We start from the raw sequence: 14,334 nt of genomic DNA, 5'->3' as shown, positions 1-14,334 counted from the left end.
TATTTACATTTCAAATGTTATCCCCTCTCCTAGTTTCCCCTCTGGAAATCCTCTATCCCTTCCCCCCTCCCCCTGCTTACCAACCCACCCACTGCAGCTTCCTGGCCCTGGCATTCCCCTACACTGGGGCATAAAGCCTTCACAGGACCAAGGGCCTCTCCTCCCATTGATAATTGACTAGGCCATCCTCTGCTACATATGCAGCTGGAGCCATGAGTCCCACCATGTGTACTCTTTGGTTGGTGGTTTTGTCCCTGGGAGCTCTGGGGGTACTGGTTAGTTCATATTGTTGTTCCTCCTATGGGGCTGCAAACCCCTTCAGGTCCTTGGGTCCTTTCTCTAGCTCCTTCATTGGGGATCCTGTGCTCTGTCCAATGGTAAGCTGAAAGCATCCACCTCTGTATTGTCAGGCACTAGTAGAGCCTCTCAGAAGACAGCTATAACAGGCTTCTGCCAGCAAGCACTTGTTGGCATCTACAATAGTGTCTGGGTTTGGTGACTGTATATGTGATGGATCCCCAGGTAGGGCAGTCTCTGGATGGTTTTACATTCAGTCTCTGCTGTATGCTTTGTCCCTGTAACTCCTTCCATGGGTATTTTTCCCCCTTCTAAGAAGGATCAAAGTATCCACACCAAAGTGTTTGTGAATTGGGTATTCTGAGCTTCTGGGCTAATATCCACTTATCACCGAGTGCATGCCATGTGTGTTCTTTTCTGATTGCGTTACCTCACTCAGGATGATATCCTCCAGGTCCATCCATCTGCCTAGGAATTTCATAAATTCATTGTTTTTAATAGCTGAGTAGTACTCCATTGTGTAAATGTACCACATTTTCGGCATCCATTCCTCTGTTGAGGGACATCTGGGTTCTTTCCAGCTTTTGGCTGTTATAAATGAGGCTGCTATGAACATAGTGGAGCGTGTGCCGAGAACAGCTTTTGAGAGCTGTTTCACTCATGAGTCCCGGGGGTTGGATCGGAGCCAACAATCAGGCTTGGGGACAGGCACTTTTCCCTCAGAGCCATCCCACAGGACCTTACATGGTTTTCATTGTTGTTTTGTCACGATTAACTTCTTGCCCCTGATCTTCTAATGCCCTTAATCTATAAAGCAGACTTTCTCATCAGTATGAATGGACATGAAAAGCAATACATTCAAGGCTGGTGCTGTATGGTGCGTGTTTTAGGCATTGCTAAGATTTTGGGATTTTGGTTTTCTGTGCATGGGAGGTGACTGTCGCACTGGTGGGGAAACTCCACAAACTTTTATGGAAACCTTTTTACTAATAGTCTTCCCCTGTAATTCATAAAATATTAACAAATCTTTTTTTTTTGTTATGGGAGGGGGAATTCTATTTCCAAAGTATTATCCTGGTATTGGTTCCTGCAGGTCCTGAGCTGCCCCCCTGACCTCCTGCCCTTGCTCTATCAAGGAGCCAAGAGGGAAGTGAAAAAAGGAAACTTAAATCTCTATTTAAAAAAAAAAATGTCATGAGCCTAGACTTATTTTGACCTAGACTTGTTTTTAACCTACCCCCTTGGTAGTCAGAAGATTCGTTCTCCTAAACTCGTGATACACACACACACACACACACACACACACACACACTCACACAGGTATGTAATACAGAAAGCTTTGGCTTTAGATGGCTAATTCTGTGTCAAAGGCTGAGAAAAGCAGTGCAAGGCTTCTCCTTGCACTCTGCCCAGTGTCGCTTCTCCAGTGCTTGTGCATTATAAATGCTGGCTGATGTGGCACCATGGCAGAAGGTCTTTTAACAAATCAAGCAAATGTACAGATACCAGTGCCAGTGCCCTCTCTCTGGCCCATTTTTCTGGTGGGCTGTATAAGCATTCTTTGGAATGCTAGAGACCTCGCAAATGGTATTTTAATGAAGTGGCTTCTCTCCACTAGTGTTCTCCTCCTCAGCCCTGGGTGCGAAGGGGGATCACAAAGAATGTCTCCCTGTGTTTCTCTGAGAGTGAAATTGGGGAAGCTGAACTGCTATCAACAGGTCACCCTTGAAGGTGGTCCTAGAGGCCAGTTTGCCACTACAGAGCCACAGCAAGGCACCCTTGCTAAGGGTGAAGTTTTAGTTCTCTGTTTAATCATAAATGAAAAGCTCAGCCAGCCCTTCTTTAGTTCAAGGTCCTGTGAGAGGATTTTCAATGAAAACTAAGCTAAAGCACAGAACAAGAGCGTTTATGAGAAAGCCCAGATAGAAGACTTGGCTGTTTCTGTGTGTTCTGTTCATGTTAGAACTAAACAGTGCTGAGTAACAGAGACTGGTCATTTGTCATTACTGAATACCTGATCATAAACGGAGCAGCCATTTCACAGATACAGAACGTCTGGGAAACACTTCATAAGGGTTTATTAAAGAAACATTTGTCCAAATAGGCAAAGTGGATCCCGACTTCAAACACATGAACTAGTAGAACATTTTCCTTAAAATTATGAGCAATGTTATTATAGCTCTGCCTCAGCTGTACAGGACATAGTAAAACATGCACCATTCTTGGGGCTCATTCTCCAGCATAATCAGAACTTCGGTAACAGTCGAATGGGGACCGTCTGTCGCCTGTATTCCTGTTCTCTGTACTGTCTAAGGAGTGAGGCTCATTCTCTCTTCACTCAGCATCGACATATGCTATCTTCGTTTTCTCCTTCCACTAAAAGCTGCTTTAGAGATCAATCTGATGAATTAGGTATAAATGACTACTGTTAAGGCTTAAAATATTACCTTTCCTGCGATTATGGCTTTGCTCTAGAGAAATAAACCCCGAGGGAATAAGTGCGACTGACAGAATTTCAGGTGAGTTATGGCGACTTTTAGTCAGAGTGGTAGTCACAATAGTCCCCAGCAGGAATTTACATTAAAAAAGGCTAGGACCAGGGCAAGTTTTAACCTAGAGTTGGGGGTTTCCTGTTATTTAGGCTGGGGTTAGGTTTGTTTCAATCTATCCTACTATCCCTTTCCTCACATGGTGCTGGAGATCAAACCCAGGGCATGGTTTCTACTACTAAACTACATAGGCAGTTACATTTAGTAGGGTCTAAAGCTACAGGATGCAGTAGTACTGGAATCCCAGGAGTCAACAGGGATCTCACTGGATGGAGGCTGCTTCATCCAGGACACTTTAGGATAGAGACCTTTTGATCATAGCCTTGCCATTGAGCTCTGATCAAACTCCAAACATTTTCCAAAGATGGTGTAAAACAAAACGTTCTCATGTCCGTTGAAACAGTCTGTACAAATACACCGTTTTTAAAATATACAATGGCTAAGATCCCTATTAGTATAAAATAGATTCCCAAGATGAAATGACCAGTTCTGCCATTCCCGGGGCTGTCATCGAATGTTTTTCAGAGACCGCTCTGAAACCCTGGTACCACTGTCCTCTACGGGCTAAGAATCTAACGCTCGTGTTAGTTAATTCTAGCAGTTTTGGGTGTAGTTAAAATGCTTCCACTTCAATTCAAAATGATTTGAATATCTTTGGAATTATTCCAAGTATTTGTCTCTGGCGTAGAACTCAACTTTAGTAAATAATTCTTTGGTGGACTTCGTGAACTCTTTCCCTTGGATGCAAGCCAAAACTCATCTGTAAGGCATATAGCTTTTTATTCAAAGTTGGTGATGAATAATTATCTCTGGGCTACAGACGGAAGAACTGAACCAGTGGCTTGAAGGACCCAGAGGCTAATTACCATCCCTGTGCATAGTTAATACAGCAGAGTGGGGGTGGACGATGGTTTGCCCAGAATCTATTCCATTCCCTCGGGTAAAACAAGGATGTTCTGTCTGCTAACATACTTAAAGCAGTAACTGTAAAAACGGCAATGTTATGGTTGAAGCTTTCTAAGCCATATGTGTTGACAGAATGCTTAAGTCTCTCTCTGCAATAAACGCAAACCCTGCCAGGCAGAACTACCAGGGCCAGCGCGACTGACTGAACGACTGCACGCCCGAAAGCGTAGGGGCTGGAAGGCTTCGCGGCGCTCGGAGTGCATCCAATGTTTCCTCTAACAAAGGCACCGTCTTGAGGCAATTTCGCGGGCCACGCTCCCCGCCTCCCAGCACCAGCTTTGTCTCCTCGGAGGGGCCCCCGGCCGCGTCGCCGCTTGCAGCAAGCTCGGAGGCCGGCCCGGCGTGGGAAGAAGCTGCACGGAGCAGCGGCGGTGGTTTCCTGCAACCTGAGCGTGCCATTAGAGGCGTCGGAGTGCTGCAGCTGAAAGAGATACCTGCTGCCTGGAAATCGGGGCTGCACTCGAACAACCTCTTTGCACCAATTACGGTCGTACAAAGAAACTCGATCGGCCCGGGCGGCGGAGGCCTCGCGGGGTCGTGGGGGGCGGAGGGGAGCCCGGCGGCCCGGGCCTCGGGAGGGTGGGTGGCGGGCCTCCCGCCGCGCGCCTCCCCGCCGGCCCGCGGCCCCCGGCCCGCGCCCCCCGCCGCCGACGTCGACCGCGTAGACCCCGTGCGCGCTGACTGGCTCGCGCCGGCCTTCGCCTGGCTGTGGGCGGTTGGGGCGCCCCCGCGGGAGCCCGCCCCGCCCCCGTCGCCGCCGCCGCCGCCGCGCGCAGCCTCGGCCCCCTTAGCCGCCGGGGCGGTGGCGCTGTTGCCGCCGAGGCCTGTGAAGCAGAAACTCCCTCCACCCCGGCCCGGCCCGGGTCCGCCTCCTCCTTTCTCTCCTCCGCCTCGCCTCCCCTCTCCGTCTCCCGCTCGAGAGTGAAGGTGGCGCGGCGGCGCGCGACGCAGCCTGGGCCCCCGGCGCGGGCCCGCGAGCTCCCGAGGAGACCGCGCCGCCGCGGCCGCGACCGCAGGGAAAGAGGACGGAGGAGAGCGCAGGGACGGCGGCGGGAAGCCCGGAGGGTTCGAGCGCGAGTGGCAGAGACAGGGCCGGCCGGTCGGACCGCCCGACGGACGGTCGCCTTCCAGCCTGCGCGGCCGGTCGGCTCCGGCTCGGAGCGGCGGGGGCCGGGCGGGCGCAGGGCGCGGCCGGCGCACTCGAGACAATACCCGCGCGGCGCGGCTGTGGGGGCGGAGGCCTAGTGCGGCCCAGGCCGGCCGAGCTCCGCGTCCTCGCCCCCCGTGGGCCGCGCGAGGTTCCGCGGCTCGGGGCGGGCGCCGTCCCCTCCCCCTCGGCGGCGCGGCGCGCCACCCCGGGGTTCCGGGTTCCCGGGCCCCGAGCTGGAGCCTGCTTTTCACCCAGGCAGGAAGTGAGTTTCGCACGGCAATTCCGGGCGGTGTCACGAGTGAAAAGTTTTTTCCTTCGGCGGAGAAGCGAGCCGGGGCTGGGAAACTCCTGACACAAGTCGCGAGCAGGAAGCCAGCCCGCACCCCAGCCCCCACCGGAGCAGCCGCACTGCTGCGGCCGGCCGGGCGGCAGCTCCACATCCGCCTCGTCCTCACGGGAGCCTCGGCGGGGCCCGGAGCCACTGAGGAAGGGCAGGGAACCATGTCAAGCCGAGCCTCGGGACGGCTGCCCTGAGACACCCTGAGAGGTAATTTCTTTTCTTTCTTTTTTTTTCTTTCTTTTACGGGAAGCGTCGAGCCAAGTTCGTGGGCCGGAAGCGACGGTACTTTAGTCCACCTCGCTCTGCCCGACTCGTCTCCCTTCTTTCTCCCGTGCCTTGGCATTTTAGCCGCCGAATAGTAGAACTGATTTCTCCCCCTCGCCCCGTCTACCGTCTGGATTCCTTTCTTTTTAAGACGGGGATTGTAAGAATGCGGTGGGACGAAAAGTTTTTCAGCCATCGGAAGAAAGAGTTCCTTTGTTGAGCAGGAGGGCCAGAAGTTTTAGTGCTCCGGGACGTATACATTGTATATCAAGTTGCTGAGGCTGGCAACTTTTGTTTCCGAAGAAAGTTGAGTCTTCTGGCTGCGGGGAGAGATTGATTCCCTCTCCCTGAGATGGCTGCCACATTTGTTTATGTTGGTGCCGATTGTTTTGGTTTTCGCGTTAATCCTACGCGGAGGTCGTTTCGGTAGAACACGTCTGGTTCTTTGGACTTTAGAAACCGGCTGCCTGCCATTCCCGATTGCTTTTTCTGGACAGCGAAGGCGCCGCTTGTAGTAGTAGTAAGTCGTGCGTTCTTTTCAGTCAGTAGCTTAACAGTGCTTGTTTGGTTACTTGATTGAAGAGTAGCTGCTAGATTTTTCTTGAAACTGGCGTTCTAGGAAACAGAATGTCGTAAAGATTAGGGATGAGGACGGAGAAGGATATGGCTACAAAAACAAAACAAAACGCCAAACACCTGCAAGTAGTTGATTGGTCAGGACTTGTATGCAGTTCCGAATAGGAACAACACTGGAAGGGAAGCGAAATAAAACCCTTAAAATTTTCAGAAGAGTCACACTGTGCGGAAAAAGCGGCGCTGTTTTGCAGTTGTATGTGTGTTGGCCCATCTGTTTTTGTTTGCTTCTGCCTAATAAGTGATAGGTACGGACTGTTCGGGCAGGAATTCGTGAAGCATGGCAGACATTCCACCAGTCAGACCTAGGGACGCTTCTGAACCGATGGAGTTTTCTTTATGGGTAGAACTAATTTTGGTTGCAGTAAACCCTGCTGTCTTTTCCCTTAGTAGTGTTTCAATTGTGTGTGTCTTTTAAAGTTTAATTTGCTCCCCCTGCCTCCAAGTACTTTTGTGGTAAGGGAAGTGACAGGTAATACTGTATTTTAAATAAATATTAACTATAGGTAGATGTAGCTTAAGCTTAAATTGGTGTTTAATCAGATATTACCAGAATAATTACCAGAAACCTGAGGAAAAAGAGTTGACTTCCTTTAGTTCAAAAGAAGAAAGGTAGGTTTTAAAGATCAGGATCAAGTGAGCTCACAACTTGTTCTTGGCTGTTTGGCTTTCATTAAGTACATTTCAAAAGGAGAATCGTTCCAGTATTTATGTTGTTGTGTTATTAGGGCCTGGTCTCTAGAGTTTTTGTTTTCATTTTTATTTTATTGGTGAGATTTGTGAGCCATCAAGCTATTCCTGTTAAAAGTCAGATTGCTTTATGAAGGAGTTTAAAGTGCATGACTGGTGGACTTTATGATTTGGGGACGTATAATTAGGCAGCAAAAGAGGTTAATCTTGAGCATATGAAAGAGGGAAACAAAATAAATGACATTGAACTTCGCTTCCCTTTTATGGCTTCTACTTGGCTCCAGCCTCAAAGCCTGAATAGAGCAAGTCTTTTAGAGAATGAACACTTGCAAAGATGTTTTTGTGTCATTCCGTTTTGTATAAAGTATTGTCACTTGAAAATACCTATTTAACACCCCCACCCCTTAAGGAAGTAGGTTATTTTTGAAAGAGTAGTGTGTTTAGATTTTGACATGTTAAAAATGAGATGTTCCACCTTTGTGAACCTTTGATTCCATTTTTCCTCAACAAGGCATTTATTTTGCAGTTAAAATTGGGTAAATTTAGCATCAAATTAGCTTAATGAATTTTAGGTTTTATACTATTCTCAAGCCAAATATTTTTGGAGACTTGTTTAAAATGAAGCAACGGATTGAAAAGAGATTTCTTCTTACTTACAAGACAGTGCTTTGAAGTCTTTCTGAATGGCCTTAAAATCTATATATTTTCAGCATTGTGTGAGGGAAAATTGTGAGATAAAATATTTCCAGAGTGTTTGCCTGCATTGCATAGAGAGGCTTGGTAATGAAGACAACCACAAGCTTTCAAAGCTTCTCCTGGTTCAGTATTATGGTGATTCCTTGCCATTTAAGAACAAGCTGGTTATTGTTGATGTCATGTATAAAATGCTTCAAGAGATTAAAGAATGCAAACAGTTTTTATTGTGCTGTTTTTAACCAAGTAATAACTATAGGGATATTTTACATTTATTATTGGTAATAAACTTCTGAAATTTGGTTGTTTTAGACATTTTATATATTTTTTTATTTTTGACTCTTCATTTAAAAAATGCTTTGTAGTAAACACCATCTGCCAAGGACCATACTTTAAATCCTGAGAAAATTAGGTACTTATTTGGGCATTTATTTGAAATAATTGCTTATCAATAATATTATTTTAGAGTTTAAGTTCCTTGTTATTATAGGAAAAGAGTAGGTCAATATTTACAAACTATTTGGGATTATACAGAATTTAGTGAGTTGGATAGCAAATGCATTTCTTAATAATTGTTGATATTTAGAGTTTCTTTAAATACACCTACTTTGTTGCTTCCATTTTAATCTTGACTCTGTCTTATTCATCCATTTTTTTTTTCTGTTTTGTTTGTTGTTGAACAAGGACCCACAACACTGAATGGCTTTCTCACTTCCTTTCTTGACAGCAGTGTTACACTTTCTTAACTGTTCATAATAGATTAATTCTTGAATGCACATTATTTTTGTTGGAGTACAAAATGTATATATGTATTCTGTTCTGAGCTACCTACATTTGAATTAGGGGAATTTCATTTCCCCTTCACACGTATTCTCTCCTTCCTCAGCACTGGTCTCACCTACTCTCATTGTACTCCCAGTTTTCAGGTTTACAGTTTATCTTTCTCCTCTCTTGGGTTTCCTAATTTTAAAGCCTGCCATTACTCAACTCTCTCTTCTAATTCCTTTAATTTTTTTATTTTTCTTTTATTAATGTACTGGTTTATCCTATTTTTCCATGTTCATCAAAAATTTAGTTATATTTTGCTTTGCCTCTTTTTTCCAAAGTTCCTTAGGCCATGCATTTCTCCTCAAAGTGTTTGAAATATGAGACAAAAGAATCGATTTGATCAGTCTGTTTAATTCTGATATGTTTGCATTCCAGCTCAGTGTCCATGGCATGTTCATGTTTATTAGTGTACCACTTTGTTTTATGCTGTGTCATTGATTTTCTTTTCCTGCCTCAGTGTCTCTGCAGTCAGACTTTTCCAGTTGTGTGCATTCGTCTGTCTCTATCCATAATTGCATTGCTACTCTACCACATTATTTTTGTCACTTCCAGTTTTGTTCCACTGCATAAAGTCCTTGACATGCATTGTAAATGATAGTGTGAAAGAGAACAGAAAACATCTGAAAGTAAACAGTGAAATAGCACCCTACTCAATGTGAGCTGTACCATCTATGAGTTTAATTGTATAGCATGTTTTAAGAAACCCTAGGAAACAACAAAAATGCATTGTGTAATCAAAATAAGGTGTAATAATGCCTGTGAAGTTTATTCATGGGGACACACATATTCCGGTCTTTGTGCATAGTGAGCTATTCTAGGCTTCTTGGTGTGCCAGAAGGATTGAGAAAGGCACATTGACAGCACCATGAAATTATGACTGATGAGTATTACAGCGAGAGGATGGGAAAATGGAAAGAAGATCGAAGAACTTAGAAAGTACAGATGTTCTGAACTTATGATGGGACGGCATTGCATGCTGACAAACTGATCACAGCTGGAACTAATCAAGAATGTACTCATTTTAGCACACCTACCAAGTGTGATGGCTTAGGTAGGACTACCTTACCCATGCTCAGAACACTTCCTAATCCTGCAAAATCATCTCACACAAAGCTTAGTTTATAGCAGGTGTTCAGTATCTCCTGTATTGAGTGCCTGTATCAAAACAACTTTGGCAACCCAGTTTACTATAGGGTATTATTGATTCTCCTGATACTTTTTTTTTTTCTTCTGAGAAATACCATACTTTGGATTACTGGTTGAAGAAGTGATCAAAATTAGCTGGGCACTGGTGGCACACGCCTTTAATCCCAGCACTTGGGAGGCAGAGGCAGGCAGATGTCAGAGTCCAGCCTGGTCTACAGAGTGAGTTCCAGGACAGCCAGGGCTACACAGAGAAACCCTGTCTCGAAAAACCAAAAAATTAAAAAACAAACAAAAAAAAAAACAACGAAGTGATCACAGTTTTAAATAGCTTCTGCTGAGTGTGTATTAGTTTTATGCATTGTAAAGCGAAACGGCTGTGAATTGAGCCTTGTCATCTCAGACCAGCTGTAGTCTGAACTGCTTGCTTTGGGACTGACTTTACATTCATTTGCAGGTTGGCTGAGTCTCTCTGTTGTAATTAATGCATGATTGTGAGAAATAGTAGCAGTTTTAAGATTATTTGGTATTTTGATCTTAGAATTCCCAGTACTTCTACAAATTGAGATCCTCTGCAAGTTTGGGTTTGTGTCAGCTATAGATTACTAATCTTGTTAGAAATTAAAATTTAAAAACCATTGCCTGCTAACATTGTCCTAGCAAAAAAAAAAATTATTTTCTAAAACAAATACAGTTGTGACATGTGGATTGTTTCAATTCCCGCCATGGATATTTAGGTCCCTTATATTGTATATATTCTAATTGTATAACTCAAAGCCCATTTACTAGAAATACTTTAAGATGAGGTTAGATGACTTGTAATACTAAATCCAGCGTAAATACTAAGTAAATGATGCATTGTTTAAGAAATAACGACAAGAAAGAAAAGTCTGTATGTATTCAATACAGATGCAATTTCCCTCTGAGTATTTTCACCGTGGTTGAACTTAGGGATTTGGAGAACTGACTATAATAAAGGAAAAATAGGATGGCTTTGCATTTTTGCAAGTGTTTTATGTTGGGCTTAGTGTAAAGCATCTCAAATCTCATATCAGATTTTTCCATCTGTTGCAATATGTTGCTTTGATTGAAATATATGAAGAAAATCAGCCCATCCAGTTACATTTCCAGGAAAGGGAAGAATGTTTTCCAACACTTGTAGATATTTATGGGGTATTCTGAGTTATGGCAGACTCTTAAGACTTACTATTCCAGCTCACTCCTTGTTTTTCAGCTCATAATAATTTGTTTTTGTTTTTTTTAAATACAGTTCCTAAGAACTTTTTTTTTCCAAAGAGGTTGGTTGCTATTGTTCAGCAGTATTTTGGTCTACATATAACCTAGAATCTAGAATCTCTGAGTTATTAAATTTTTTATTATTTTTTTTCCATTTTCTACTTGAAATTTGATCTTGTGCTTGGTAGATCTGTTGTGGTTTTGGGCTTGCTTCAGATACTATGTTTCTTTTTTTTTCTAGTGGATAAAGTTTTTATTAATGGCCTACCCTGTACCTTATTGATCTATCTGTCTTCCCAGCACATGAATACTTGCTGTTCTTGCCTTGGTACTTGTTAGAGGAGGAGGGCTGTATTAGTGTGTTCAGCTTCAGGACATGTGGATCGCTTGGCTTCTTGGTACAGGTGTTTCCTGTTCTTCAGGAGATGCCTTCCTCTGTCCAGCATCCTGCTGGCTTGCCAGCTTTCCCACAGGACAAATAGCTACATCGGAGCTTCAGCACATCCTACTATAATTTTGTCTACAATCTGACTGACTGCTCAGATGCAATTCTCCTAATCCTTGCTTAAGAAACTTCGTATCTTTGGAGATACATTTCATGCTTGTTTTCAGCACCTGCCCTAGTGGAGTGGATGCCTGTAACCACAGATAGTACCAAGCCCTGTAATTGTATGCCTTTTCCGTCTTAACTAAGCACTTGCCACATAGTGTGGTTGTAACTTTTTTTTTATTTTATTTTTTTTTAGTGGTAAATACTGGCTTTGAGGGCCTCTACTGCCAGGCAGGTAGTCTACTAGGTGACTAGCCCCAGCTCCAGTGGCTGTAACCTTTGCTGTTTAGGGTGGGATAACAAAACTACTGTAAATATCTTCACAATTTCATAGATAGAAGGAACATTCCTTGTTGCTAACTTGGAGACAGGGTGTTCTATAGCCTAGGCTAACTGAATTCACTGTGGTAGCTGAGGTTGGCCCTGAACTTCTGATTCCTCTGCTTCTGCTTTCACAGTGCTTGGGGTTACAGGTGTGTACTGCTAACCACTACCCTGGCCATAAGATGGATTTTTTATTTTATTTTATTTTATTTTTTCTGAGACAGGGTTTCTCTGTGTAGCCCTGGCTGTCCTGGAACTCACTCTGTAGACCAGGCTGGCCTCGAACTCAGAAATCCGCCTGCCTCTGCCTCCCGAGTGCTGGGATTAAAGGTGTGAGCCACCACTGCCTGGCATAAGATGGATTCTTATTGTGGAGTTTAGTATATTTATTACCAAGAACTTGTACCTTTTTTTCTGAAAAGGAAATGTGTGTGTGTGTGTGTATGTGTGTGTGTCTTACTAGCCTATTTACATTTTGAGCCCATTAAATAAAATAGCACTGAAATACCTCTGCCATGTATTTGATGCCCTAGATGGCTATGACGTGACTGATAGGTAGGGTGTGTACACAGTGTGGATGCACTGCACAAAGGGATAGTGTGCCATTTTACTTGAGAATTGTTCATTTCTGGAACTGCCTATCAAATAGTTTTAGACTATGGCTGACTTTAGGTGACTGACTGTAGGCTGTGGGACTGGATAACCAGGCCTGTTTGATTTTATTTGATGTCCTCTTCCCTCCCCAATCCTTGGTAGTCTGATTACTCTGTAGATACATACTCTTCCCAGGTTTTTAAAATGGCTGCAGACTTTTTGAACAATTTTCTCTTGTTTGAGGTTTTTCTTGAGTGTGTGTGAGAGACTGACCTAAAACTCACTTGGTAGCAAACATGACTTGATCTTCCGGTCTCCATCTCCTGAGTGCTGTCCTTACAGGCACACGTCATTACTTGTTCCCAGGACTGGTTTTATATGGTACTGGGAATCAAATCCAGAGTTTTGAGGAAGCTCAACAATAGTCTTTGCCTGAATTATATCCCTAGTCTTTGTCTTAAGTTTTGAGGCAAGACATACAAATTGAATCTATTTGTTCTTTAACCTGTTTGGCAATAAATAGCCCATCTGATGCCTTATCACTCTGAAATACTCCCATGTTTCTTTCTTATAAAGAAGGCGCTTTGATAATCGCATCAAGACTGTCAGAGGTCGAATTTAACACTACCTGCTAAACCCTGTTTGTTGTCTTTATGTGTTACAGCGGCTTGTCATTCTGCTCCTGCATTTTGGAACAGTGTCTGCCTTTCAAGGCACTGATATGTTTGAAAACTGCAAGCTTCATTGTTTTGTTGACTATTCCATCATTTTCAGCGTCTTATGTTTTTGCATTAATTTCTTACAGATTTCATAATTAGAGTTTTAGGATTAACTCTCAGCATCTTTATCAGGCTCTCTTGTGTTCTTATGGCATCGTACCAGGTAATTGTAGCTTGTCCACTACTCACACTATTTAAGTGACAAAGGTTGTGACTGCCAAACTTCTTTCAAGTTTTTGTTTGTTTGTTTTGGCGTTTTGAGATGGAGATTCTCTGTGTTAACACCCCTGGCTGTCCTGGAACTCACTTTGTAGACCAGGTTGGCCTTGAATTTAGAGGTTCTCCTGCCTCTTCATTCCAAGTGCTGGGAATAAAGGCATGTGCCACCACTGCCTACTTTTTTCAAAGTATTTTTTTTTTCTATTTGTAATTAGTATTTTAAAGATAGGTGTTTTGAAACATGTAAAAATTTTTCCTCATATTTTAAATTTACTTATATTTATTTAGAGTCAAAGCTTCCTATTAATAGTGTTAAAATTCAGTCTCATTAATTTTTATGCTCATTATTTTGTGCAGGGCTGGTGATCCAGCATGGTAGGCTAGTTCACTCCCACAGAGCTGTGCTCCTAGCCCTCTTGTTTCTGTTTAGCTAGTGAGAACTTCTTCCACTTGGCTTTTTAAAATATTAATTTTAGAATGTAACTATGCTTTTTAAATGCTCCAAACAAATCTGCTACTATCTTGTTATTATTGTAAAGATCTATGTGTGTGTGGGAGTGCTTACTTGTGCAGGTGCAGAGACCAGAAGGTATCCTTGTTTGGTATCCTACTCTCTGAACCGGAAGCTCTTGTTTGTTTGTTTGTGTCTTTCTTTCTTTCTTTCTTTCTTTCTTTCTTTCTTTTTTTTTTTTTTTTTTTTTTTTTCTAGGCTGGAATCCAGCAAGCTTCAGTAATCCTATTTGCACCTGCTAGGACGGGCTTACAGGTTTCAGGCTTGTGTAGGATACCTGACTTGTTATGTGGGTACTGGGATCTGAACTCCAGCCCTCATGATTTGTGTAGCAAGGACTTTTAATTGTTGAAACATCTCTCTAGCCCCTCCTTGGTTATTTTAAGAGGAAAATGGTAGTTCTGAAGCAGTGCCTGGGTACTTGTATTTACTTCTCTAGGGGTACTACCCTAGGCTTTCCAAGGAGTCTTTATGAACACATATTTGTATTTATATCTATGGACAAAACAAAAATATATAAAATTAATATTATATTAGTAATATTAGTAACACTAATTCTAATCGACACAAACAGGGCTTTAAGTTATTTAAAAATTTTTGTTTTCGTTTTTCGAGAATAGCACCTTAC

The 14,334-nt window shown here is 43.4% G+C and overlaps 2 protein-coding genes across 5 annotated transcripts in view; one reads left to right on the top strand and one right to left on the bottom strand.

The window, feature by feature from the left end:
* Positions 1-2,358: 2,358 nt before the first annotated feature.
* D130037M23Rik (RIKEN cDNA D130037M23 gene) lies at positions 2,359-12,989 on the bottom strand. Its single transcript, XM_006517803.4, has one exon. It carries the CDS (start codon positions 5,760-5,762, stop codon positions 3,933-3,935), a length of 1,830 nt encoding a protein of 609 aa, XP_006517866.2. The 5' UTR covers positions 5,763-12,989; the 3' UTR covers positions 2,359-3,932.
* Positions 5,169-14,334, top strand: part of Erbin (Erbb2 interacting protein) — a 101,801-nt gene continuing 92,635 nt past the window's right edge. For all 4 annotated transcript variants that reach the window (NM_001289474.1, NM_001289473.1, NM_001289475.1 and 1 more), the window contains exon 1: positions 5,169-5,509. The gene's annotated coding sequence lies outside the window, so the exon portion shown is untranslated. The remainder of the gene's footprint in view (positions 5,510-14,334) is intronic.

Source organism: Mus musculus, chromosome 13 (assembly GCF_000001635.26).
Source record: "Mus musculus strain C57BL/6J chromosome 13, GRCm38.p6 C57BL/6J".
NCBI classification, from domain to species: domain Eukaryota; kingdom Metazoa; phylum Chordata; class Mammalia; order Rodentia; family Muridae; genus Mus; species Mus musculus.
This window is presented reverse-complemented; position numbering and strand designations above follow the sequence as displayed.